The 25,578-nt window shown below is 36.9% G+C and overlaps 1 protein-coding gene across 7 annotated transcripts in view; it reads left to right on the forward strand.

The window, feature by feature from the left end:
• Positions 1 to 25,578, forward strand: part of UBE2Q2 (ubiquitin conjugating enzyme E2 Q2) — a 60,408-nt gene that overhangs the window by 27,352 nt on the left and 7,478 nt on the right. For 5 of the 7 annotated variants that reach the window (XM_084968690.1, XM_021099009.2, XM_021099010.2 and 2 more), the window contains 8 exons: positions 1,130 to 1,186; positions 4,646 to 4,786; positions 7,784 to 7,868; positions 10,243 to 10,303; positions 11,634 to 11,724; positions 17,959 to 18,017; positions 23,303 to 23,351; positions 23,828 to 23,923. In XM_084968690.1, the coding sequence (XP_084824816.1) occupies positions 1,130 to 1,186; positions 4,646 to 4,786; positions 7,784 to 7,868; positions 10,243 to 10,303; positions 11,634 to 11,724; positions 17,959 to 18,017; positions 23,303 to 23,351; positions 23,828 to 23,923 (639 nt within the window). The remainder of the gene's footprint in view (positions 1 to 1,129; positions 1,187 to 4,645; positions 4,787 to 7,783; positions 7,869 to 10,242; positions 10,304 to 11,633; positions 11,725 to 17,958; positions 18,018 to 23,302; positions 23,352 to 23,827; positions 23,924 to 25,578) is intronic. The other 2 variants (XM_084968686.1, XM_084968687.1) reach the window with 1 other exon arrangement.

The following is a 25,578-nucleotide window of genomic DNA, read 5'->3' on the forward strand; positions in this document are numbered from 1 at the left end:
TTGGAAACAAATACAAAAAGAATTTCTGGGGAAAAAAAATCCTACTAACTTTATGTACTGTGTGTTCTGGAAACTTGTCTTTATGAACTCTTGACAAAACTAGCTACAAAGGTCCTTTCTAAAATCCCACCAGGAATGATTATTGTATCTCATACAGAAATATCTGTGGTAAATAACATTGTGGAAAAGAGAAATAGGACTTCCTGCTGTAGCGCAATGGGTTAACGAACTGGCTTGTGTCTGTGGCGTTCCATCCCCAGCCTGGCTCAGTGGGTTAAGGGTCCTGCAGCTGTGGTGTAAGTAGCAGCTGCGTCTCGGATTTGATCCGTGTCCTGGGAAATTCCACATGCCACAGGTGTGGCCGAAAAAGCAAAAAAGAAAAAAAAAGAGGAAGAATAAAGGAAAATAGCCCTTTAGGAAAATGGTGATGACTTTATAATTTTTAGTTTGTAGTGTATATGATCTTTTAAAATGAGACAGCAGAATTTATGGAAAGAGGCTTTTCAAAACTCAAAAGATAGATATATTAAGGAACCCATGGTTTGGAGTATTTAAGTCAAAGAAGTCATTGACCTTATATACATAGCTGTATGTATAAAATATTTTCATATTTAATTTTTTTTTTAGGGCTGCACCTGCAGCATGTGGAAGTTGCCAGGATAGGGGTCCAATTAGAGCTACAGCTGCCGGCCAAGCCACAGCCACACCAGATCCAAGCCAATCTGTGCCTGCACCACAGCTCATGGCGATGCAGATCCTTAACCCACTGAGCAGGGCCAGGGTTTGAACCCACATCCTCATGGATACTAGTCGGGTTCATTACTGCTGAGCCACAAGGGGAACTCCGGTTTTCGTATTTTAAATTAGAATATGTTATAAAATTATGTTTGATTCCCTTTGTTAATTCCTAAGGCATCTATTAAGTGGAATTGTTCAAAATTCTTTTTAAAAAGCCAAAAAAATAGGATTTGTCAAATCAAAGCTGAAATTAAATGTTTCAACTCTACAAAGCTGTGTTAGTGGAACTGTAGTGACGGGTGATTGATAGTTTGTCCTTAAAGTCTTCTGATGTACTCAGCGTGTGCTTATTTGTTCTGCATAGTCCTGGTAAACACTTTTTCCTTTTCAGAATGGCACAACAGAAGAGGTGACTTCAGAGGAAGAGGAAGAGGAAGAGATGGCTGAAGTAGGTATTTTATGTAAGAATAACATTTCATTAATATCTTCATTTTTGAACATTTCAGTAATTCTCTAATCTCCTTTATGAAACCATTTTTAATGTGGAATAATGAAAAGCACATTGTATTTGGAACTTACTACAATTTCTAAGATCTGGCTTTATCTCTAATTCATGTTACACTTTTGAGCAGATTGCTTATCTGATCTATTTGGATTTGATTTCATGAAAAGTAAGAGGTCTTAACATTCATCCCTAAAATTAAATTTAATCAACACTTAACCTGATTTCGTTTAAGGAAAAAATACTAAGTTTCAAAGGTTTTGTGTTTGAATAAAAGGAGAATTTGGGAACATTTCAAGGACTTTTCACTAGAAGTAATGAAACTATCTCATGTTGAAAAATTATCTAAGAATATCATAGCGCAAATTCCAAAGAAATTGAGCTTACACCAGTTTAGTTTCCAGTCATTGATAAAATTTTTGAGTTTTTCAGTCTCTGAAGCTTTGCATTTATTTATGTATTTATTTATTTATTGTCTTTTCTAGGGCCGCACCTGCGGCATATGGAGGTTCCCAGGCTAGGGGTCTAGTCAGAGCTGCAGCTGCCGCCTTCACCACAGCCACAGCAACTCGGGATCCTTAACCCACTGAGCGAGGCCAGGGATTGAACCCACAATCTCATGGTTCCTAGTTGGATTCGTTTACTACTGAGCCACAACGGGAACTCCTGAAGCTTTGCATTTAAATTCAAACTTGATAATGAAGATTTTTGTCTATACATTGACCTGAAAAAAGGTATTTGAGTTCCACAGTCTTGGTGTTAAAATATTTTTCTGTTGTAGATCTTAGAATTAATTCAGGGTATTACCATTTTTCTTGATTTGGAAATATTTAAATCTAAAATGCACTTTTCAGGGAGTTTCTTGTTGGCCTAGCTAATTAAGGGTTTGATGTTGTCACTGCTGTGGCTTGGATTCAGTCCTTGGCCAGGAACTTCGCATGCTGTGGGTGTGGCCAAACAACAACAACAACACTTGTTAGTATATGCCTTAGGACTAAAGTAATTGTGGGTTTGTTTTGTTTTGTGAGTCTGAATGTAAAATAATTTTTAACATTGTCCAGTTAAAACGATTTTGGGAGATAAGAGTTTTTTAATGTTTTCATGCAGTTTAACTTAGGTGAAATAAACTGCATGGAAACATTAAACCTTTTCCATGGGTCTCCTGTATAGTAAAGTAGACGTAGTACTCTATAAAGAGTTTATGTGCCTTTTTTTCTCCCTCACAAGGTAATGTAAAGAAAGGACATCAACATTTAGGGAAATCTAGAAAGGTAAGATGGACTTTGGAGATGTCAGATTAGGATAGGTGAAAAGAAGATATTCTAGGCAACTAAAACAATGTAGTAAAAAGGCCAAGAACAGTAGTTCCCATCTTGGCTCAGTGGTTGACAAACCTGACTAATATCCACTAGGACTTAGGTTCAATCCCTGGCCTTGCTCAGTGGGTTAAGAGCCAGTGTTGCCATGACCTGTGGTATAGGTTGCAGGTGTGGTTTGGATCCAGCGTTGCTGTGGTGTAGGCTGGCAGCTATAGCTCCTATTCGATCCCTCACCTGGAAACCTCCATATGCTGTGAGCGTGGCTCTTAAAAAATAAAAGAAAAACGGCCTAGAACAACCCTGGGCATGGTGTGTTTGGGTACACTGGAAGCTGTCCTTTTGGGAAAAGATTGATGTGTTGGAGTCTTGTAAAGCAAATTTGGCTAGAAAAGACAGATGGCTGAGTCTTAATTAGAGACAAATGTGTTTATATCTTGTATGATTGTTGATAAGAAAGCCTTAAGCTGAGAAAATTGTTTTATAGAGATGATGATGATGAATTCTGTGTTAATACTTGAGTGGAGAAATTTTGTGGATAGGAATGTGGCTGAGGTTGAAGGTGGAAGAGGAGATACAGGCTAAGGGCATTTGTGAGAACTCTGAAGAAAACAAATATAAGATGGAAAATCACAGCTGACAGGTGCAAACCAGGGAAGAGAGTTCCATGAAGCATGAAGTCATAGACAGGGTCTGAATAAGAAGGGAATGTAATAGGGATTGAAATGGATGGCAGTCCAAGGAAGAGCCCATTGAGTCTGGATGGAAGTGGTCTAAATTAACCTTGTCTAGAAATCACAGTGAATTAGGCTGTTTGATAAAGCATAAACTGCTTCTTTAGAGATTTGATGATTGAAGTAAAATAGAAGTAAGATAATAGAAAAAGGTTAGGATTTTTTAAAATTCCGCGTATATTCGTATATGTGTAAGAACAGATGATGAGGGAAAGGAGGGAGAATTACGTGATGATTAAAAATGTTAGCCTCAAGATATTCAGGTTCTTTTTCTAACTTTTCTCCTAATTATAAAAATCAGTAGGTGCTCACTACAGAAAACTTTGAACAGATGAAAAAGCACTAAATGTCTCTAGAGATGATTATTAATATTTCAGTTTTTGTCCTTCTAAGTCTCTTTTTTTTCCCATTGTGCTTATTTTGGCATAATTAAGACTATAGGAGTTCCCACTGTGGCTCTGTGTGTTAAGAACCCAACATAGTATCCGTGAGGATGTGGGTTTGGTCCCTGGCCTTGCTCAGTGAATTAAGGATCCAAGATTGCTACAAGCTGTGGTGTAGGTTGCAGATGGGGCTTGGATCCGGTGTGGTTATGGCTGTGGTGTAGGTTAACCTTGTAGCTGTGTCTCTGATTCCACCCCTGGCCTGGGAACTCCCATATGCCACAGGTGCAGCCCTTTAAAAAAAAAAAACAAAACAAAACTATATATTCAGTTTTGTAGTCTGTTTTTTATTTCATTATAGATACAGAAGAAATCATTATACTGTGTTGTTCTTCTCGTATTCCACTGAATTGAGTTAACTGTTTTGGTGTTTTTTTGGCTGTGGCACATGGAAGTTCCCAGGCCAGGGATCAGACCTACCCCACAGCAGCAACCCAAGCCACTGCAGTGATAATGCCGGATCCTTAATCCACTGTGCCACAGGGAAACTCATGTTCCAGTATTTTGCACATGAAGATTTTGTTTGCTTTTATGTTTATGAAGTTGAAAGGCGTTTTCATGCCTGAATTTGTGTTCATGTTTTAGACCAGTTTCTTGCAATAGATTTCTAAAAGTTAAGGTTCCTGGTACCTCATGCTAAACTATTTCAAAAGTTTCTCTTAATAGGAGATTTAAATTTTAATATGGCTTTTTGGTGATAGTTATGGTTTTGTGAAACTATTAAATATACTTTACTCTAGCTTTAAGTAAACTATAGGTTTTCAAAGGAGAAAACCTTTTGAATTGAATGTGAAGGCCTTTTCTCTTTTCCCAGAGAATACATGTGTTCTCTCTTATCTGTCCTCTAAATCAAGAATAATTTAGCTTTTGGCATAAAACTTGAATAAGCTAAAATGTTTATTTTTTTTGTAGGATATAGAAGACTTGGATCACTATGAAATGAAGGAAGAAGAGCCTATAAATGGAAAAAAGTCAGAGGATGAAGGAATTGAAAAAGAAAATTTGGCAATATTAGAGAAAATTAGGAAGACTCAAAGGCAAGACCATCTAAATGTAAGTATGTACAATTATCTAGAACCCAGACTTTTGTGGTTAAGTAGTTATAGTTGACCGTTGAACAATGCTGGCTTAGGGGTGCCAACCCCACACAGAAATCCATGTATAACGTTGTAGCCAGTCCTCCATTTCTGCAGTTCCACCTCTGAGGATTCAGCTAACTGCAGATCATATCGTATGCATTTACTGAAAAAAGAAATCTGCATGTAAGTGTATCCTTTCAGTTCAAATCATGTTGTTCAAGAGTGAACTGTACAGGAACAATATAAATACAGGGCAATTCAGTACGATAACAATCTCAGCCACCCCCCTCTGTCCCTGCCTTAGTTGTAGATTCAGCCATATGTTTTGTTGCCCTGTTTTTCCCCCTGACATTTCTCATCTGTTCACTCTACCTTGTTCATCTGCTTTTCTACCTTGTTCGTCTGAAATCGTTTACTTTGCAGCCTGTTTGTTTATTCTGTTATCTCTGCTTACCCTTCTCCTTTGGGATCTGTAAATTTAAATTCAGTCTTTCCCATAAAGTATAATTCACATTCTTTCTTCTCCATGAAGTTGCCGTCTGGTTTGTCCTGCTCTGACCAACCCAAAAGTAATTTGTTCTTTTGACTTAACATCTCTTGTATGTGAAGCAGAATGGTGACAAACACAGCTGTGTGGCTTCAGTTTCCTCAACTCACTAATGTGTACGTTGGGTACTTTTTCGATGATTCCTGTCATTAATAAATGAGAATGATGTGTATAAAATGCCCAGGCAGAGGAGGGAAACATCAAGTGAAAATCTAGCTGTCCATCTCAACACTTACTTTCTACTTCGTATTAGAGCCATTATCAACCCTGTGAAATTTGAGGACCAGTTCTTTTGTCCGAGCACAGGTTCTAAAACACCGGGGATGAATTATTAGGCAAGGAGAGGTCAGGGGTGGTACACAAGTAGATTACTCTCCCTTCTTCAGTCTTACTTACTGTATTAATTTTGGCAGATCTTTGTTTAGAGAGCAAAGAAATTTAGCTATGCCCGTATCTTAATTATTTTAAAAAACCCTGTGATATCTAAATGAAGGATATTTACTCTACTTGGTATATTTTGTTATTGCTTCCAGTTTGTGTGTTAGAATCAAAACAATTACAAATTATTGACCACTGTCACATGACACACTAAGCTAAGGTCTTTAAACTTCTTATACCTTCTAATTTTATTTTCATAACCACTGTGTGAAGTACTCTTTACTCTGTAGATGTGAAACTGGGGTTTTAACCCATTAAGTAATGCAGCCAAAGTCCCACAGCTAGGAAGTAATTAATATCTTTTATAAGTCTATTTTCTACTCCACCTCAAAGTGTAGTGCAACTTTTAAAGTGCAACATTTAAAATTTTACAAGATAAGTGGGATGGAAATCCTGTGAAATTGGATTGTGATGATCATTATACAACTACAGATGTGATAAATTCATTGAGTAATTAAAAAAAAAGAAAATTTTACAAGATAAGTTTTTTTTTTTTTAAATTCAGAAGACATTCTGAATGTTTTTGTCTTATGATAAATAGTTCCATTCATATATTCAGTCTTAGGATAAGATACTGGTGCATTTACATTTTTCAGAGAAGTTGGAACACTTAAAAGAACTGAAATCAGTTGCATGTATGTGCTCCTGTTGTTTCTTAGTTTCTTAATAAGTAAGCTAGATCCTTGTATAACATTCTTACTTATAGTCTGATTAATGGAGCTGCTTTAGTTAATGTCTCATGTGGAGGGTCTTCCAGTATTTTCAAAAATCTGTGGGGCTGGTACGCATCTGTTAGATTGGCCAAACCTAGAACACTGACACCACCAACTGCTGGTGAGGATACGGAGCAATAGGACACTTTGCTAATTGCTAATGGGAATGCAGAATGGCAAAGCCACATTAGAAGGTGGTCTGGCAGACTGTCAAAAAAACTAGACATACTCTCAACATACAATCCAGCAGTTGCAGTCCTTATTATTTCCCCAGATGATTTGAAAGTTATGTCCACACAAAAACCTGTACATGGATGTTTATAACAGCTTTGTTCGTAATTGCCAAAACTTGGAAGCAAGCAAGATATCCTTCAGTCGGTAAATTGGATAAATAAACTGTAGAATATTATTCTCTTCTGTAAGTAAATAAATAATGAGCTGTCAAACCGTGGAAGGACATGGGGACACCTTAAATCCATATTACGAGGGATGAATGAAGCCAGTCTGAAAAGGCTGCATACTGTGTTTTCAACTGTATGACATTCTGGAAAAGGAAAAACTGTGGAAACAGTAAAAATGTGTGTGGTTGCTAGGGGGTTGGGGTTGGGGGATAGGATGAATAGGCAGAGCATGGAGGATTTTTAGTGCAGTGAAAATACTCTCTATGGTACTACAGTGGTTGGATATGTGTCATTATACATTTGTCTGGCTCAATAAAAGGTACAGCAGCAGAAGTAAACCTTAAGGTAAATTATGGATTTCAGGTGATAACGATGTGTTAGAATAGATTCATTTGTAAGAAATGTACCCTCTGGAGGATGCTGGTAATAAGGGAGACTGCGTTGTGGGGGGGCTTTTATATGGGAAATCGCTGTACCTTCCTCTCAATTTTGCTATGAACCTAAAACTGCCCACCCCAAATAAAATCATAAAATAGAAAAGAAAAATAGTTTTAAAAAAACTGATGAAATTTGAAATAGTTGAGTTCTAGGCTACTGTAGGGGCCAGGGTGATCTGGATATAGGTTAGCTTTTTTTTTTTTTTTTTTCTTCAGATGGTAACAAATAGTAGATTAATCATACATGTCCGAATTTATATTCCTATTGAAACTTTGTGATCCTTGATTTAATTTAACTTTTTTGATTTCTTAAAATGTTGAGTGGTGATCCATTTTTACAACCTCTTTGTAAGCATTTATTTCAGATTCAAATACTTTAAATCCTTAGTTATTTGAATCAATAGATCCTAGTAAACAGTAAATTTTATGTTTCAGGGTGCAGTGTCTGGGTCTGTACAAGCTTCAGATAGACTTATGAAAGAGCTCAGGGACATATACAGATCACAGAGTTATAAAACAGGTAAGGACCTCTGGATCTCTGCTGTCTGTCGTTCTTATGCCCTTGTTAGTATTTAGAGAGTAACTTCATTTCTCATGTTATATAACTGAACAGAAACAGAAATGCTTATTAGTTTTACTTTAGGAATGTGAAACACAAATTTAATCAAGTTTTCAGAAGATGGGGATAAAAATTGGATGAGTTTACTTATTGTTTGGATTTTTAAAAATTGTTTTTATGGATACATAATTTTTTGTCTTTTTGCTAACAGAGCTTAGCTCTTATGATTTTTTATCTTCTGGAAAAAGTATAAGAAATATCTGCTTTGGAAAGTAAATAAGATGAGTATGTAGTACTGAACAAAGAACTGTTGTCAAGTTGATTTTTACGATTTTTTCCCCCCCTTTTTTGAAAACAACAGTTCTTACTATAGAGGTAGTTTTGGTATTAGATAGATAGATTTAAAAAAGATTTAAAAAAAAATTTATAGTTTGACTCGAGTTCTTTCTTTCCCAATAAGACTTAAATATTGTGGGAGTTCTGGTCATGGCTCAGTGGTAACAAACACAACTAGTATCCAGGAGGATATGAGGGTTCAATCCCTGGCCTTGGTCAGTGGGTTAAGGATCTGGCATTGCCATGAGCTGTGGTGTAGGTGGCAGACTCTGCTCAGATCCTCGGCTGTAGCTCCGATTTAACCCTTAGCCTGGGAATGTCCATGTGCCATGGGTGTGGCCCTAAAAAGACCAAAAAAAAAAAAAGTTAAATATTATGGAACCTCTCTAATTGAAGTAAAATTCTCTTATATTGTTGCAGAGTCTTAACACTACTGAAAAAGGAGAGAGCCAAACTTTATTTTGTTTAAAAATAGTAGCATTATGATTCAGAATTTTCAGAGTGAATCATTAGGGCTTACTTAAAAACAAACAAGCAAAAAAAAAATTCCTTTATTGAGTGTGAGATAAGCCAAACTTGTTTCTGAGATTTTAGAAGTTTTGGGGTCTTACCATTTCTTCTTAAAAGAGATCCAAAAATTTGTGTGTAGAAACCTAATAAAGGTAAATAATTGAATACTGGTTTACCTTAAAATGTTAAATCATCACTTGTTACAGCATTATTTGTAATGGCAAAAAAAAAATGATAACCAGATATAGGGTAGGATTAATTAAATTGTTTATCCATAAAGTAAATTGCTACAGAGTTATTAAAAAGATTGACAATAGATTTTTTAAAATTTTTTTATTTTTTGTTTTTTTAGGGCTGCATCTGGGGCATATATGGAGGTTCCCGGGCTAGGGGGTCTAATCAGAGCTGTTGCTGCCAGCCTACTCCAGAGCCACAGCAGTGCCAGATCTGAGCTGCATCTTCGACCTACACCACAGCTCGAGGCAATGCTGGATCCTTAACCCACTGAGCAAGGCTAGGGATTGAACCCACAACCTCATGGTTCCTAGTCGGATTCGTTTCCGCTGTGCCATGACGAGAACGCCTGACAATAGATTTTTTTTTTTTTTTTTCCTTTCTTTTTAGGGCCTCACCCGTGGCATATGGAGGTTCCCAGGCTAGGGCTTGAATCAGAGCTGTAGCCACTAGCCTACACCACAGCCACAGCAACACAGGATCTGAGTTGAGTCTGTGACCTACACCACAGCTCACAGTAACACCAGATCCTTAACCTACTGAGCAAGGCCAGGGATTGAAACTTCGTCCCCATGGATGTTAGTCAGATTCATTAACCGCTAAGCCACTGTGGGAACTCCTAAAAAGTTTGACAATAGTTTTCTAAATACTAAGTTGGAATGATGCCTCCAGCAGTTGAAGATTATAAAACTATATGTAGAGGGATTCCATTTTTATAGAAGTATTTGCATACACATGGGAGAAAAAACTTAAAATACCTATGATTTTGCATGATCTTTTTTTTTTCCTCTTACTTAATGGTAAGTTAGTTTCCCAGCCCAAAGAATCCTCTTCATTGATGGCTTTAGTTAATTGTTAAGGGCATAGGATAGTCAGCTCCAGAGCCAAAATATTCACAATACGGCTTAGTTGTTCTGTGTTTTAATAGCAAAATTTCTAGCTTTTAGAGAGGGATAAATTAGAAGTTTGGAAATTAACATATACACACTACTATATAGAAAATAGGTTACCAACAAGGACCTACTCTATTATAGCACAGGGAACTCTAGTCAACGAATCTGAAAAAGAATGGATATATATATATATGAATAACTGATTCACTTTGCTGTAACACAACATTGTAACTCAACTATACTACAATAAAATAAAGAAAAATCTCTACCTTTTGTTGCCTATTTAGTGTGTATATGTTTATACCAAATCAATAGTTAGAAAATCAAATGAAGAGTAACTAATGTGCTCTATACCTTTACAGGGATTTATTCAGTGGAACTCATAAATGACAGTTTATATGACTGGCATGTTAAACTGCAGAAGTAAGTGTGTTTTACTGCTAACCCACTTTTTAATGGTAGGCTATCACAATGGAGATTCCCCCCCCCCCTTAATTTGATACCTTTTTACTATGGCTTTACTTAGAACTGTAGATCTTGTTTCTATAGAAGTAGTTCTTAAGTGGTTAAAATGAGCTGTTTATTAAGGCTTAATCAGTAAAGTGAAAAAGAAGGACCGTGTATGCGAAAAAGTTTTTCATAGAGTTATTAAGACATTTGGGAAGTGTAAAAACAAGTGTATTTAGTAATTCGATGAGATTGACTGTGATAACCAGTTTACATTTGAAAGAAGGAATTAGAGTAATACCTGAATGTATAGAACAGTTGTAAACAAATTTAGATTTTATTTTTTATTTTTTTTGTCTTTTTGTCTTTTTTAGGGCCACATCCGTGGCATATGGAGGTTCCCAGGCTAGGGGTCCAATTGGAGCTGTAGCTGCTGGCCTATGCCACAGCCATGACAACGCAGGATCCAAGCCTCGTCTGCAACCTACACCACAGCTCACGGCAATGCCAGATCCTTAACCCACTGAGAGAGGCCAGGGGTTGAAACCCTCAACCTCATGGTTCCTAGTCATATTCGTTAACCACTGAGCCATGATGGGAACTCCCAACAAATTTAAATTTTTTTTTGTTGTTGTTGTCTCTTTGCTATTTCTTTGGGCCGCTCCCGCAACATATGGAGGTTCCCAGGCTAGGGGTCGAATCGGAGCTGTAGCCACTGGCCTACACCACAGCCACAGCAACGCGGGATCCGAGCCGCATCTGCAACCTACACCACAGCTCATGGCAACACCAGATCGTTAACCCACTGAGCAAGGGCAGGGACCGAACCCGCAACCTCATGGTTCCTAGTCGGATTCTTAACCACTGTGCCACGACGGGAACTCCCCAACAAATTTAAATTTTTGATAGTGATTTCACTTGTTCTGGTCTTGTCCATGGTAAAGTTCTCTTCTTGAACCCCTTTTCTAACAATACAGTTTTAGAGAAGCAGATTAAATTTTTGAGAAAATTAGATACATATGACTGTTTCCTTTAGAATAACTCTAATTTCAAATCCCTTTAGGAGAATAGGTTTAGAATACTATGATCTTTTTTTGGACATTTAATTCCAAGAAGTTGGAGGTTAAAGTGATGTGATTTGTTTTTCCAGAGACTGTAGAGCAGCTTTAGATCTTCTCTGTTTGGAACTTACCCTAGGGGCTCTGTGTATCTTTTGGAATGGTTCATTTTTGAGGTTAAAAAAAAAAAAATCTGATTTTTTGTTTGAACCGTTTTTTTGTTTGTTTGTTTGTTTTGTGATTCTTAGGGTTGATCCTGATAGTCCTTTGCACAGTGATCTTCAGATCTTAAAAGAAAAAGAAGGCATAGAATATATTTTGCTTAACTTCTCTTTTAAGGTAAGAAAATTGTAAGGAGACTCCACATGCTTCTAATGGCAACAAATATTTATATAATTTCTTTGGAAAACCATTTGGTATAGTTTGGTAAAGTAGAAGATACTCATACCCTGTGGTCCAGGAATTCTCCTCCTAGATGAATAAGCTGCAAGAAATGAATACTTAAGATAAACACAAGAATATTCAAAGCTGCATTGTTTATAATAGCCCAAGTGTCTGTTCCAATAAAGTGGCTAATTGTGGTGTTCATAAAACAATAGAGCTATGTGCAACAAGATAGATGAATCTTAAACACAAGATTGAGCAAAAGAAACCAGATCCCCAAAACATGTTTTGTATAATGTCATTTATATAGAGCTGAAAAATAGGTAAAACTAAATTATATTATTTAGGGGATGTGTTCTCATTGTAGGTAGTAATCCTCGCAATGGAGGGACAATTGGCACTTGGAGTGAAAAAGTCTTAGATAGTTTAATGGCCATTAAGGGACCAGAGTATGTAAAGAGATACACGGTGTATCTGTGGTGTTAAAATTTTGTATGGGAGCAGGACAGGGAGGAATTAGGGACAATTTTTTTTTTCTTCTCTTTAGGGCCGCATGTGTAGCATATGGAAGTTCACAGGGTAGGGGTCAAATCAGAGCTGCAGCTGCTGGCCTCTGCCACAGCCACAACAAACTCAGGATCCTAGCTGCAACTGATACTTAAACTACTGAGGGAGGCCAGGGATCAAACCCGCACCCTCATGGGTACTAGTCAGGTTCATTAGTGCTGAGCCACAATGGGAACTCCAGGACAGATTATTTTAAAAAGGCTTCTGGCGGGACAGAAATGAAAAGGCTGAGAAACATTTATGGATTCATACCTGAGTAACAGAACCATCAAGAGAAAGGTAGGATTACCGTACAGTTTAGGATGATAGCACATCTAGATGAGAGGGAGGGAGTTGCAAGCTGAAAGGGACACCTGGGGACTTGGATACTGGCTGTTGTGTATTTCTTGACCAGGGTGGTGATTGTGTGGATACTGGTTTATGCTAATGTGTATCGGTATACCTTTATATTTTATGTACTTTTCTGAATTCATATGTTGTATTTAACAAAGTATTTTTAAAAGATGCCAAAAAATTAAGATTAAAGAATAACAGTGGAATCTAGATAAAATGTATTTATTAAGATTTTAATGTAGAATCTGGATAAATGTAGTAATTTTAAGTTTTTGTTTAAAAAACTGGGAAGTGTTTCTGAGGGGATAAATTTTAATTATCTTTTTGACTTGTTCTTTGAAATTGAGAAAAAAATTGTGTAACAGTTGTCTTGCAGATGAACTTTTTCTTCTATTTCAATTACGTAGATTTTGATACATTAGGTGCTGTAGAAAGCTTGAGGGCATGGGGGCATTGAAATTATAATCCCTGTTCAAGAGCCTGTAGTCTTTCTGGGAGAAACCTGTGATGCAAGCTGTAGGGCTTTGGAGATTGTAGTGAAGAGTCTGGAAGCTTACCTTCATGCGATAAAAAGCCATCAGAGGTTTTTCCAGCACAGGCATGATACATCTGTTAGGCTTTTTATTTTATTTTTAAAAAGCAGTTAGTATGGCTTCAGCATCAGAGTTAGGCTTGAATAGGATAGAGTACGTTTCTGGGAGACCAGTTGGGGGCTTTGATTTTAATCTGGGCAAAGAGTAATGAAGGTTGGTAGTGGTAGGAATAGGTGAGAATAGACGGGGTATTGTAAAAAGGAGTAATTTTCTGACAGCTTCTTACTTAGCTTTTGTGTGTATATATTCTTGTTTAGGCTTATATCCTCACTTATGATTGAACTTAATTCAGATAGCCCAAATGTCAAATGTTATTTTTCTACAGTTTTATTATTGTAGAAATTACGTGATTATCAACTGGGTTGTCTTCCTAGAGAGTGAATCTGGTATGTATTTCCTGAAGTTGCTAGTGACTGTGTTTATAGTGATTCGTATGGTGGGAAAAAAAAACCTATTGGACTTGTTAAAAAAAAAAATGCGTGAAAAAGATTTTTAACCTGAGATCTTCCCACTCACTCTCTCCTTCAGAGATATCTTTAAAGGAATATGAAATCTTGACCAGGAAATTGAAGGACTTTGGGCTGTGGATAGTGTTTTCAGTATATTTTTCTGCTCTAGCTAGAACTTTGGGGAGGGGATGATTTGGGGAGCAAATGGCTGAAATTCTGTTGGATTTGTGTTTCTGGACTATGGTTCCCGATACCAGAAAGAGGGCCTTTGCTAGGGCTGGAGTATTTAAGAGGCCTGGGAAGAATGCCCTGAGCTAACTGACCTTGTGAAGAAGACTTTAAACTGAATTGTCAAGTTATTGGTATTGGAAGTCATAGACTCTGGAGGGTAGGAGGTGTGACTCAGGAAGAAGCATTCACAGAAGGAGCATGAACAGTATCTAGGGCCTCAGATGTCCATGGTGACAACTTGAAAGTCGTGAAGAAGAGGAATGCTGAGGTAGTGTATGACACAGGATGGGGCAGGGAGAAAGGGGCAGGAGGAACCTTGATAGAAAATGTGTGGTGCTACATATGCTTTTAAGGAAGTGGTGGTCTGGCTTTCAGGCCACGTCTAAACTACTGAGGTGAATTCTGAGGGTAGTACTTTAAGAAGGGTGTATTTAGATACATTTGGCTTCATTTAGAGAATAGTAGCAAGGATTAGAAGATTCCACACTATGTCTTAAGGTAGCTGGTGAAATTGTGGATTTGGAGAGGAGAACATGGAGATTCACGATAGCTTGTCTTCAGCTGTTTGAAGGGGTGTGTACATAGAAGTATTTGATTTTGTTTTTGATGAATAGAGAGCATGACAATAGATTTAGTAATAAGCTAAACTGTAAAGGGATGATTTTCTATTCAATATAAGGGAGTGATTTATAACTATTTATAGCCCTCCAGTGATGTCATCTTTCAAAAATAGAATGTTCCTCATCATTGAGAACAGCTTGGAAGGCTAAGATGTTGATTTGGAAATCGGATAACTTTAAGAGATCCTTGTAAATCCAGATAGTCTTAGTTTCTGAGTTAGTATACCTCAATAACTCACATAATCTATTTTAGCAGAAACCTTCCTCCACTGACCCCCCAAAGCCTTTACCTCTCACCGCTGCTTCAATACGCCTTTTTATTCCTGTAAAATCTTGATTACTAAGTTCCAAGGTACAGAGTTGGTAGAATACCTGGAGCTTGGTGTGGAGTAGTTACTCTGAAGGATTACTTAAAATGAAGAGAGTTCGTCTCATTGTCATAAGCAATTAAAAGTAGTCACTCATTTGGGATCACATATTTAAATATCTAAAATACAGGAAATTAAAGAAAGTTGTACTTCACCAAGCTTTGCATCTGTGCCTTTCTTTATCTGTAAAATTGTAGATAAAAGGTGAGCTGCTTATTTGGAAGTAGATTATAATAACTGTCATTAAGTTGGTTTCTTGTGCGGGTAGATTTCTTCTTATCTGCCTTGCAGTAGATCTAAGATTATCTGTCTTAGCCATCAGAAGTGCGTGTTTATTTCCTCTTATCAGGGTTAAATTTTTATAGTTTATGTGTTCCTCTGAATCTTACTCGAGGATGGTAGAGATATGGAGTTAAAGTAAGTTACTAGAATTACGCTGGTTATTCTTCCAGTTAAAACTATATTTTTGTGTTCCTTAGAAGTAACTAGATGAAACAGTGGTTTGTTTTAACTCCCTTACCTGCAAATTGGTTTTTAAAAATTTTCTATTATTTCACACATACTTTATGTTTGCAAATTGTTTTTTTTAGGAGCCATTGTTTCTCTACCCACTTTTATTTGAACATAGAAACTGGAGGTAATTCCTCTTAGACTTCCTGATAATCTTCATTGGAGGCAGTATGCTGTTACCCTACACCTCTGTTGTAGGAAGGCGTGGGGAAGCCTTCTTGGCCTCCTGAGCACCAAGACACTGACCTCTAACACCCTTGGCCACCTCAGCTCCCATCTTTACTTCAGTTCATTAAGAGAAAAAAAATTGTTGTTCTTTTGGACACCTCAGTTTCCAGGACTCAAATTTGAAAAACAGAATTGTACAGCCTGAGAATTAGCTGAGGTTCCTTTTTCTCATCTTGTCTTCATATATTTTTGTCAGATCTGATGATTTCTGTCAGATTAATTGGAGCATTTCTATTTGCATTTAATGTTATTGCTATTTGGGTTTAAACCCACTATTTGTCCTTCTTGCTCTATCCTTTTTTCTTCTCATTCTGTTGTGTTTTTTTAAATTACTCGTTTCCCACCTCTGTTAGCTTGATACTTATCATTCCTTTAACTCTTTTAGTACCTTACAGTTACAGAACATATCCTTAGCTTGTCAAAATCTAATGTAATTTGTGGTTTTCTTATTCCTTGTCAAAACAAAGACCTTCGAACATGTACTCTCTGCCAAATATGTGCTGATGCTATGCATTTTAGTTCTATATTTATTTAAAACCTTATATATCATTGTTACATAATAAGTCAATATTCATTTAGATCTGTGTGAATATTAGCTCTTTTCATGGTTTTTACTCTCCAGATTTCCATCTAGGATCTTCTTTCTGTTGCCCAAAGAATATCCTTTGTTGTTTCTTCTAGTGTAGGTCTGCTTCTAAGAAAATGTCTTTATTTGGACTTCATTTTTGGAAAGTATTTTCATTGAGCACAGATTTTTATGTTGGAAGTTCTTTTAGAACCTCAGTGATATCATTTCTGTAATATAACATCCATTGGAAGTAGTTATAGTGCTTAAGTTGTATGAAGTCTTTAATCGGTTTTGGAAATTCTCAGACAATATCTCTTCAAATATTGCTTCTGTCTCATTCTCTCTTCTTCTAGGACTCAACGTGTATGATTAGCCATTTCTTTTCTTTTTTTTTTTTTCGTTTTAGGGCCACACCCATGGCATATGGCGTTTCCCAGGGTAGGGGTCCAGTCAGAGCTACAACTGCCGGCATACGCCACAGCAATGCAGGATCTGAGCCGTGTTACACACCGAGTGAGGCCAGGGATCGAACCTGCAACCTCATGGTTCCTAGTCGGATTCATTTCTGCTGTGCCATAGCAGGAACTCCATGATTAGCCATTTCAATACATTTCCTTCTGTCTTCTTATCTGCATTTTTCTACTTTGCTCTCTCTCTTGGCTTCATTTGGGATGTTATCTAACCTACTTTTCTAGCATGCTGAATTTCTTTAAGACTCTGTAGTGGTTAAACTCATCCATTAAGTTATTAATTTAACTCATTGTATTTATAAGCTTTACAATTTCTGTATAGTTCTTTTTTGGAATTTTAATTTTCTGCCAGGGTTTTTAACCTTGCCTTTTCTTGAACATATTCAGCATAATTATTTTTAAACATGTGTCTCATAACTCTTAACTTGACCCCTTGTAGTTTCATCTGTAGTTTGCTTCTCATTTTCTGATCATGTCATCTTTAGGTCTTCTGTGACTGGTTATTTTTGGTGTTAGACATTATATATGAAAAATTAGAGCATTAATTTGAAACCTTGGATGCTGTTTCTTTATGGAGAAGATGTGCATTTGCTCCTGTCAGGTGCTTGGGCAGTAGCAGCCCAGGATCATTGAATCCAAAAAGGCATTGAGATGATATAAAGGTGGCAGTTTGCAGTTTGTCCTTCAGAATCCCAACCTAAAGTGTGGGGGACTTATAAAGGCCTCCCGTGGTGGACCCCGAGCTACAGATTTTAATCTTCCTACCCCTGGGAGTCTGAGTTCTTCATAGCCTCCTAACCGCTTAGCTTTTCCTCTTGTAATTGAAAGAGAACTCAAGAGGAAAAAAAAAACCCACTCTCTGGGATTCCCTTTCTCTTCCTGGTCTTAGCTCTACAATGGTATGTTTTATTTACCTGTCCTAGTTCTTAGCTAGAGCATTGATTGATCCAAATTACCTAGTCTTATCATTATTGGAATGGTTCCTTTTATATAGTTCTATTGGACATGGACCTCCTTTGTATATTTCCTAAGTTTACAAATACACTGTTCTGTTTGTGCCTGGCTTAATTAACTTCATTTTATTTGCTCTGTTTTTCAATTCATTTCATTTCATTTTGGGGGACTGTTTTTACTTTTAATGACCCTCATTCATCTTTAGATAATGTACATGTTCTTTATAGACTAGTTTTAAATCTTCTTAATACAGTATTAAGGATATTCTTAAAATTAAACTTGCTTATTTGTTTTTTAGGATAATTTTCCATTTGATCCTCCATTTGTTCGAGTGGTGTTACCTGTTCTCTCAGGAGGGTAAGTTTAAGTGATCAGTTTCTTTGATAGTCCACAGTAGAATCATTTGGAGGGCTAGTTAACAGCTTGGAGGCCTAGAATGCTAGGCTTTATTATCTCAAGGTTTCTGACTGAGTAGGACTGGAGTAGGGCCTGAGAATTTGCATTTCTAAGATGGTCTCTGGTGAGTCTGAGGTTCCAGCCAGGGAGCCATAGTTTGAGAGTCATCCATATAAACCGTTATGTTTATAGGTAGAGTTTTTTTTTTTTTTTTTTTTTAAGATTTTATTTTTTATTTATTTATTTTTTTTAGGGCCACACCCACGGCATATGGAAGTTCCCAGGCTAGGGGTCGAATCGCAGCGGCAGCCAGCAGCCTATGCCACAGCCACAACAATGTAGGATCTGAGCCGCGTCTGCAACCTACACCACAGCTCATGGCAACACCGGATCCTTAACCCACTCAGCGAGGCCAGGCATCAAACCCGCATCCTCATGGATCCTAGTCGGGTTCATTAACTGCTGAGCCACAACGAGAACTCCCATATTGAGTTTTTAAAGAAATTACCAAACTTTCTTTTGAGAACACTTTACCATTTTACATAGCTACCAAGAATCTGTAAGTGATCAACTTTCTCCACATCCTTGTCAGCCTTTGGTGATGTCACTTGATTTTATTTTAGCTGTTCTGTTAGGTGTGTAGTGATATCTCATTGTGGTTTTAACCTGAGTTTCCCTAATGAATACTCCCCAGTGTTGAAATCTTTCCTGTGCTTATTTGACAACCTGATATACTCTTCCAAAAGATACTTTGTTCATGTATTTTGCTGGTTTTCTAACTGGATTGTTACTTTGTTGCATATTGAAAGCTTTTTGTATATTCTACATAGTAGTCCTTTGTTGGATATATGGTTTTAAAATTTCTTCTAGTGTGTTGCTTCATTTCATCTTAACAAAATCTTTTGTAGAATGGTGTTGATAAAGTCAAATCTATAGATATTTTTCCTTTTATAGATTAATGCTTTCCTCTCCAGTCCTCTTGTTGCCACGTTTCCCTCTCTGAGCTAATTCCCCCAGTTGTCTTTCAGCTCCCAATACCCAGCAGATTTTCCTCATGATTTCCATATACACTTAGTCCTTTGCTTAGAATATTGCTCCCACTCACACCTCCACTCCTGCAGGTCTCAGCTTGTTTGCCACTCTTTTGATGTGCTGTTTCTGACCACCAAATTTAAAATAAGCCTCCTGGTTTTTTCCTTCTCAAAGAACTCTGGTCCCCCTCTCCACTTTATTAACATCTGAGGGCAGGGTCATGTCAGTTTTCTTCACTGGATACTCTCTCTGTATCTGACTCAGTGTTTAGCATACATACTATATATGCAGTAAACATTTGTGAATGAATGAACAAGAAAAGAAAATAGAGCAACATGTAGGCAGTTTAGAGTAATATACAATTCCCAGTCCACTGGGTTTTTTTTTTTTTTTTTTTTTTTTTTTCCGGCCTTTTAGGGCCTCACCTGTGGCATATGAAAGTTCCCAGGCTAGGGGTCAGTTCCCAGGCTAGGAGTCGAGTCGGAGCTACAGCTGCCGGCCTATACCACAGCCACAGCAACGTGGGATCCGAGCTGCGTCTGCAACCTATACCACAGCTCTCGGGAAAGACTGGATCCTTGACCCACTAAGTGAGGCCAGGGATCAAACCTTCATCCTCATGGATATTGGTCGGATTTGTTTCTGCTGCGCCACAGCAGGAACTCCTCCACTGGTATTTTTATGAGCTGTTTTATTGCGCCACCAATACTTGGCTGTTTTTCTTGATTAGTTCAGGGCGTAGTGTAGTGAGAATCATAAAGATTATTTTGTTATCTCACCATTACATTGTGAGAGAACTTTGTAGGCAACTGAAGATGCTTTATTCCTGATATGTATTCTTTGTGCCCTAGTCATCCAGAAGAGAATTATTCTACTTCTAGATGACCATGGGTGGTTTCTGTCTATACTGAGAGAATCTTAAGAAAATGATTTTAAATGTCAGCATTTTCTTTTATTCCTCTCCAGGTCTCTGCTCTTAGAATCCATGGCCCCTTTCCTTACATCAAAGAAGGATCATGACTATTTTATGTGGGCCGATAAACTTTCCTTTTTTTTTTTTTTTTTTTTTTTAATGTGATCATTGTCAAAGATTTGAGTATAATCTAAAAATTTTATTTCTTATCTCTGTTTTTTGGATCCTTTAATAATAATGTTGTGTGATTAATGGCATCTCTTGTCCCTTCAAAGCATTAAGTGATCATCCTAGATTATGGGTAGGGAGGTTAGCTGGCAAACATTCTTGCAAGAACCTCCTAGTAAAACAAAAATTTTGTAAACTGAATGCCTGCAGAGACTGAGCTTAGGATAGTATTTGCTCTACAACTTTGGCAAGTGAAAACTTGTTTAAGTTGAAAATATTACTGGGCCTGTATGTTTGGCATGTTATTTTTAGATGACCCTTAGATAATTGTTTCCAGTGTCCTTGCATTGTGTAAATATTCAGTAGGAACTCGTGTTTGGAGGCACAGAGCAGTAAGGACTTAGAACACATCCATAAAATGATACAATACAGAAGTAGAATTGACCACACCATTTAGATATATATACTGCTGATAGAATATATTAAGAAGAAGTTTATTAAGTGTATATTAAGGAAAAGTTTAATTTGCACCAATATATATTTATCTCACTTTTTGTGGAGGTACTAGAACTACTCTGTCTTGTGTTCAGACGTGCAATGAACATTTTGGTAGCTATTATGTGCTTATAGAAAATGGACTTTCTTTTGACCTACAAGTATGAAAACTTCCCTTCCCTCCTGACAAGACTCTCCACCCCCTAAATGATGAGTAGAGTGCTAAAAGGGAAGGTGGTGGGAGTTCCTGCTATGATGCAGGGGGTTAAGAATCTGACTGCAGTGGTTAGGGTTTTGATCCCTGGCTCTGCTCAGTGGATTAAAGGATCTGGTATTGCCACAGCTGTGGTGTAGGTCACAGCTGTGGCTTGGATTCAGTCCCTGACCTGGGAAATTCCATGCGCTGCGGGTGCAGCCTATCAATCAATCAGTCAATCAGTCAATCAATTGATGCATGCATACATACATACATACATACATACAGTAAGTGGTAGTTGGGTAATTGGTAACTCAATGTCGTCTACATATCTCCCTTTCCTAAAGTGAGTTTCTGTTTAGCATTTCAGAAGTATAAGGACCAAGAATGGTATTAACTCGTTAACCAAGTACTAGACTTTGAGCAGTTTTGGAGGAACTAAAATCCAAATGAGAACTTGGATCTTGTAATTCTGTTAAACCAGCAAGTGCTTAATTAATTGATTTTTTGTATTTTTAGGCTCAGAGCCATGGCATGTGGAAGTTCCCATGCTAGGGGTCCAGTTGGAGCTACAGCTGCTGGCCTCTGACACAGCTATAGCAATAAGGGATCCGAGCCACATCTGTGGGCTACCCCACAGCTCACTGCAATGCTGGATCCTTAACCCATTGAGCGAGACCAGGGATTGAACCCGAGTCCTCACAGATACTAGTTGGGTTTGTTACCACTGAGCCACAATGGAAACTCCAGCAAGTGCTTATTTAAAGCTGACAATATACAAGATAAACTTTGAGCCCAGTGGGAGATTGAAATAATTGGAGACAGGTTTCTGAGTTTTAGGAACAGAGGAAAATACAAAGTTTAAAAATCCCATGATTCTACTTCCAAATTCAGTTTTTTTGGAGTGTTTTTCTTTTCTTCCTATGAAACTTTTACTTTGAAAGTTCCCAGAAGTTGGGACAAACAAGTAAGAGAGACAGTTGCCTAAATTCTCCAGGATGAGGGGAGTTACTGACAAATTCCTTTTAGTGAATAATTTTCTCTGTAACTGTTATTACCAATGGTCTCTAGTAGAAGTTTTTAGATTTCTCACTTCTCTGTAATTTGGAGGTATTTGGTTAGCTAGAGTGCAAAATTTACAGGCTTGAATGGTCTTGGCAAGTTTTATGGGGTGAGGGGTGTGGTGGGGGATGGCATTTGGAAGAGTAGACAGCAGAAGGAATCTCAGGCAAGGGATGTCAGAGGCAGAGTCCCAGAAGACAGAAAAAAATTGTGGTAGACCCAGTTTTCACATAGACCTAATCAGTAGTCTTAGCTTATGTATTTTTTTTTTTTGCTTTTTTGCTTTTTGCCATTTTTAGGGCCGCTCCCTCAGCATATGGAAGTTCCCAGGCTAGGGGTCTGATTGGAGCTATAGCCACCAGCCTACACCACAGCCACAGCAACACAGGATCCGAGCTGCATCTGTGACCTACACCACAGCTCACGGCAACACGGGATCCTTAACCCACTGAGCAAGGCCAGGGATCGAACCCACAACCTCATGGTTCCTAGTTGGATTCATTAACCACTGAGCCACGATGGTGACTCCATTAGCTTATGTATTTTCAAGATGACCAGTTTTTCTTCTATAATTATCATTCCTTTGATTTTTATTTTAGGCATGTATTAAATAATGTATTTTAAAGTTTAACATTAAAGGAGGGATTATTTTGAGAAAGCGTTAAAAGGTTGAAGAACTTTGATCTAAATAATGATTTCCTAAGGGACATCTGGGAAGATCCCAGCAATTGTCCTTGGTTCAGAGAACAATCCTTAGCACTAGAGAGGGAAGTAGAGGAGTCCCAGAAAGGGGCTCCATGGTCATGACCTTTTGAGCCTCATAAGAGAATGAAAAAAATTTTTAACTATAAATGCAGATGTTCATTATCATAGATAGAACAGAATCACTACTACTGCTAGAGGAAAAATTCTTGGCTCAATAACATGATGATGGAGAAATTTTCAGATGAGTAGAACAGTCGAAGGCCATTTAAGGAAACTTTTCTCCTGCCCCTGTTCTCTGGAATATTTCGGGCTAAGTTTTTAGTTTCTGATATTTTAAAAGTTTTTTTTTTGTTGTTTGTTTGTCTTTTTGTCTTTTTGCCATTTCTTCGTTCCTAGTCGGATTCGTTAACCACTGCGCCACGACGGGAACTCCCTTTAAAAGTTTTTTAAAAGCATTCTCTTATTAAGAACCTTTTTTTTTTTTTTAAAGCAAACTATTAGATGATGACATCAGAATTTTAAAATTACCTTTATTTCTGTAACCATAACAACTCTTTGTGTTTTTTGCATGTTATCTTCTAAACTTTACTTGTGTACATACTTTCTTAGTAATGGTACTTTAAAAATTAAGGAGGAGTACCGAGATCTATAGAATTTATATGATTTCTTTTTAAGGTACGTGTTGGGTGGCGGAGCATTATGCATGGAACTGCTTACAAAACAGGTACTCATGTTTTCTTATGGTACTCATGTTTTTCAACCTTCTTAGAGTGTTTTAATTATGTAAATTAGATTCAAAGTGGAAACAGTTCTTTGTAATAGTAGCTACTTTAAAATAACTTTTGTGTTTTTATTGCTAATAGCACCTACTTCTAATAATTGAAGCTATTTAAAAAAAATAAGGAAAGCTATTTAAGTCAGTAAAATGATGTTGTACTTAGTGCTTAATATATGCTAGGATGGGCAATAAGAGTGATGTATATTTAAAGTTAGGATTTGCTCATGTTTGGTTTGGTTTGGGTTTTTTTTGGTGTGTGTGAGGTTTTGGAAATGGTCCAACTTTACTTTTACCAACTGACTACAAAATTCTTAACATTAATTTGCTGTTATTGAATTGTTATATGCCATTGTCTTAAGCTTTCCTAAGTGGGCATCAGGAATACCATTGTGTTTTAGAGAAGTGTTTTCTTCTTTATGTAGGGCTGGAGCAGTGCCTACTCAATAGAATCGGTCATCATGCAAATCAATGCCACTTTAGTCAAAGGCAAAGCCAGAGTGCAGTTTGGAGCAAATAAGGTACTTTTACTAAGAATATCACATAAACTATAAGATATATTTCCTGTGATTTTATGAAGTTTCTTTCTTTTAGTCTTTGTATTTCCATTATAGAAACTGTGCCTATAAATATTATTTTTATATAGTAATATGTAAATAAATTATATGTAGTTGTAAGTTTCCCACAATTGAGATCATGTTGTAGTAGTTAATTCCCAGTGAGTATTTATGTGCTAACGTCTAAACTTTTTGCTTGTATTAACTTTCAGTCTCTTAATAACCTAAAAGTAGGTACTGTTATTGTCTTTTTTAGATGATGAAACTAAAACACACGGAAATTAGGTAACTCATCTAAGGTCACAGGTGGCAGAATGAATATTGGAACTAGACATTCTGGCTGTTAGTCTCTGTTCTTAACTACTGAGTTTTTTCTTTTTCCACTTAACTGTATCAGAAATATTTTCCTGTGTCTAATTGTAGAATTGTAGTTGTCTATAAATACCTAAGTGGACCAGGATATACTCTGAAGTTAGTATGGTTTAGAAAAATATTTGTGTGATGGAAATCATCCTAATCTAACATTTAAAAACATCTGGCTGTTCCTAAAGTTCCTTGAGAATTTTGTATTAAATGCCTATCCAGATAGTATTAAATCTAAACAGGTATATATACTGTATTGCACATCAAATCATGAACCACTAGAATCTTAACTCACAGAAGAAGCAAAAAATTGAAGAAGCTGTTTTAAAAAATTATTTATTTTTACTTTTTACATTTACCTTTTTAAACAGCTATTTCTTTGTACTTGAACAAAATACCATTTTAACTAAATTCTAGAAGTTAATTGAAAAGTAGTTAATTGCTTAACTACATTTAACTAGCATTTCTTAAATGTATATATTTTAGATATTTTAAATGCGGCAATAGAATGGTGTATTGGAACATCAAAATTTTATTTTTCTAGTGACAGAATTTATGCTTACTACACAATTTCTAAAGTAGAAACAAATACAAACTAAAAAAGTCATCTGGAGTTCCTATCATGGCTCAGTGGAAACAAATCTGACTAGTACCATGAGGACACACGGTTTGATCCTTGGCCTCACTCAGTGGGTTAAGGATCTGGCATTACCAGGAGCTGTGGTGTAGGTCGCAGATGTGGCTGGGATCTGGCATTGCTGTGGCTGTGCTGTAGGCTGGCAGCTCTAGCTCTGACTAGACCTCTAGCCTGAGAACCTCCATATGCCGAGGGTGTGGCCCTAAAAAGACAAAAAAAATTAAAAAAAAATTAAAAAGTCATCTATAATTTGACTATCTTAGAGATATTATTAACCTTTTGGTGTACTTCTAGTCTTGTAAATTTTCTTCCTGGCATTTATTTATATGTAGAACTTGATGTTAAATTTTATCACTTTTTTAAAAATAGCATGTTTTTCTCATTAATAGAAAATACAAAAGGCTTAGAAACGTCATCTTTTTGATTAACTGATAGAACATTTTTACCTGTAACTCACTATGTTAAGTTACCTCTCTGGGCATCTTTTTCTTTACCTGAAATACAATTGGTCTGGATTTTTTTTTTTTTCCATTTTTAAAACTCAATAATAGCAATACTTCATCTTTGTTCAATGCTTTTATTCCCTTGGAATCAATCAATTTCAATATAATAACCTTAA

Source organism: Sus scrofa, chromosome 7 (assembly GCF_054392235.1).
Source record: "Sus scrofa isolate SSC_HxYL_T2T_F1_AM1 chromosome 7, Sscrofa_HxYL_maternal_Yorkshire_Landrace_v2.0, whole genome shotgun sequence".
Classification (NCBI taxonomy): Eukaryota; Metazoa; Chordata; class Mammalia; order Artiodactyla; family Suidae; genus Sus; species Sus scrofa.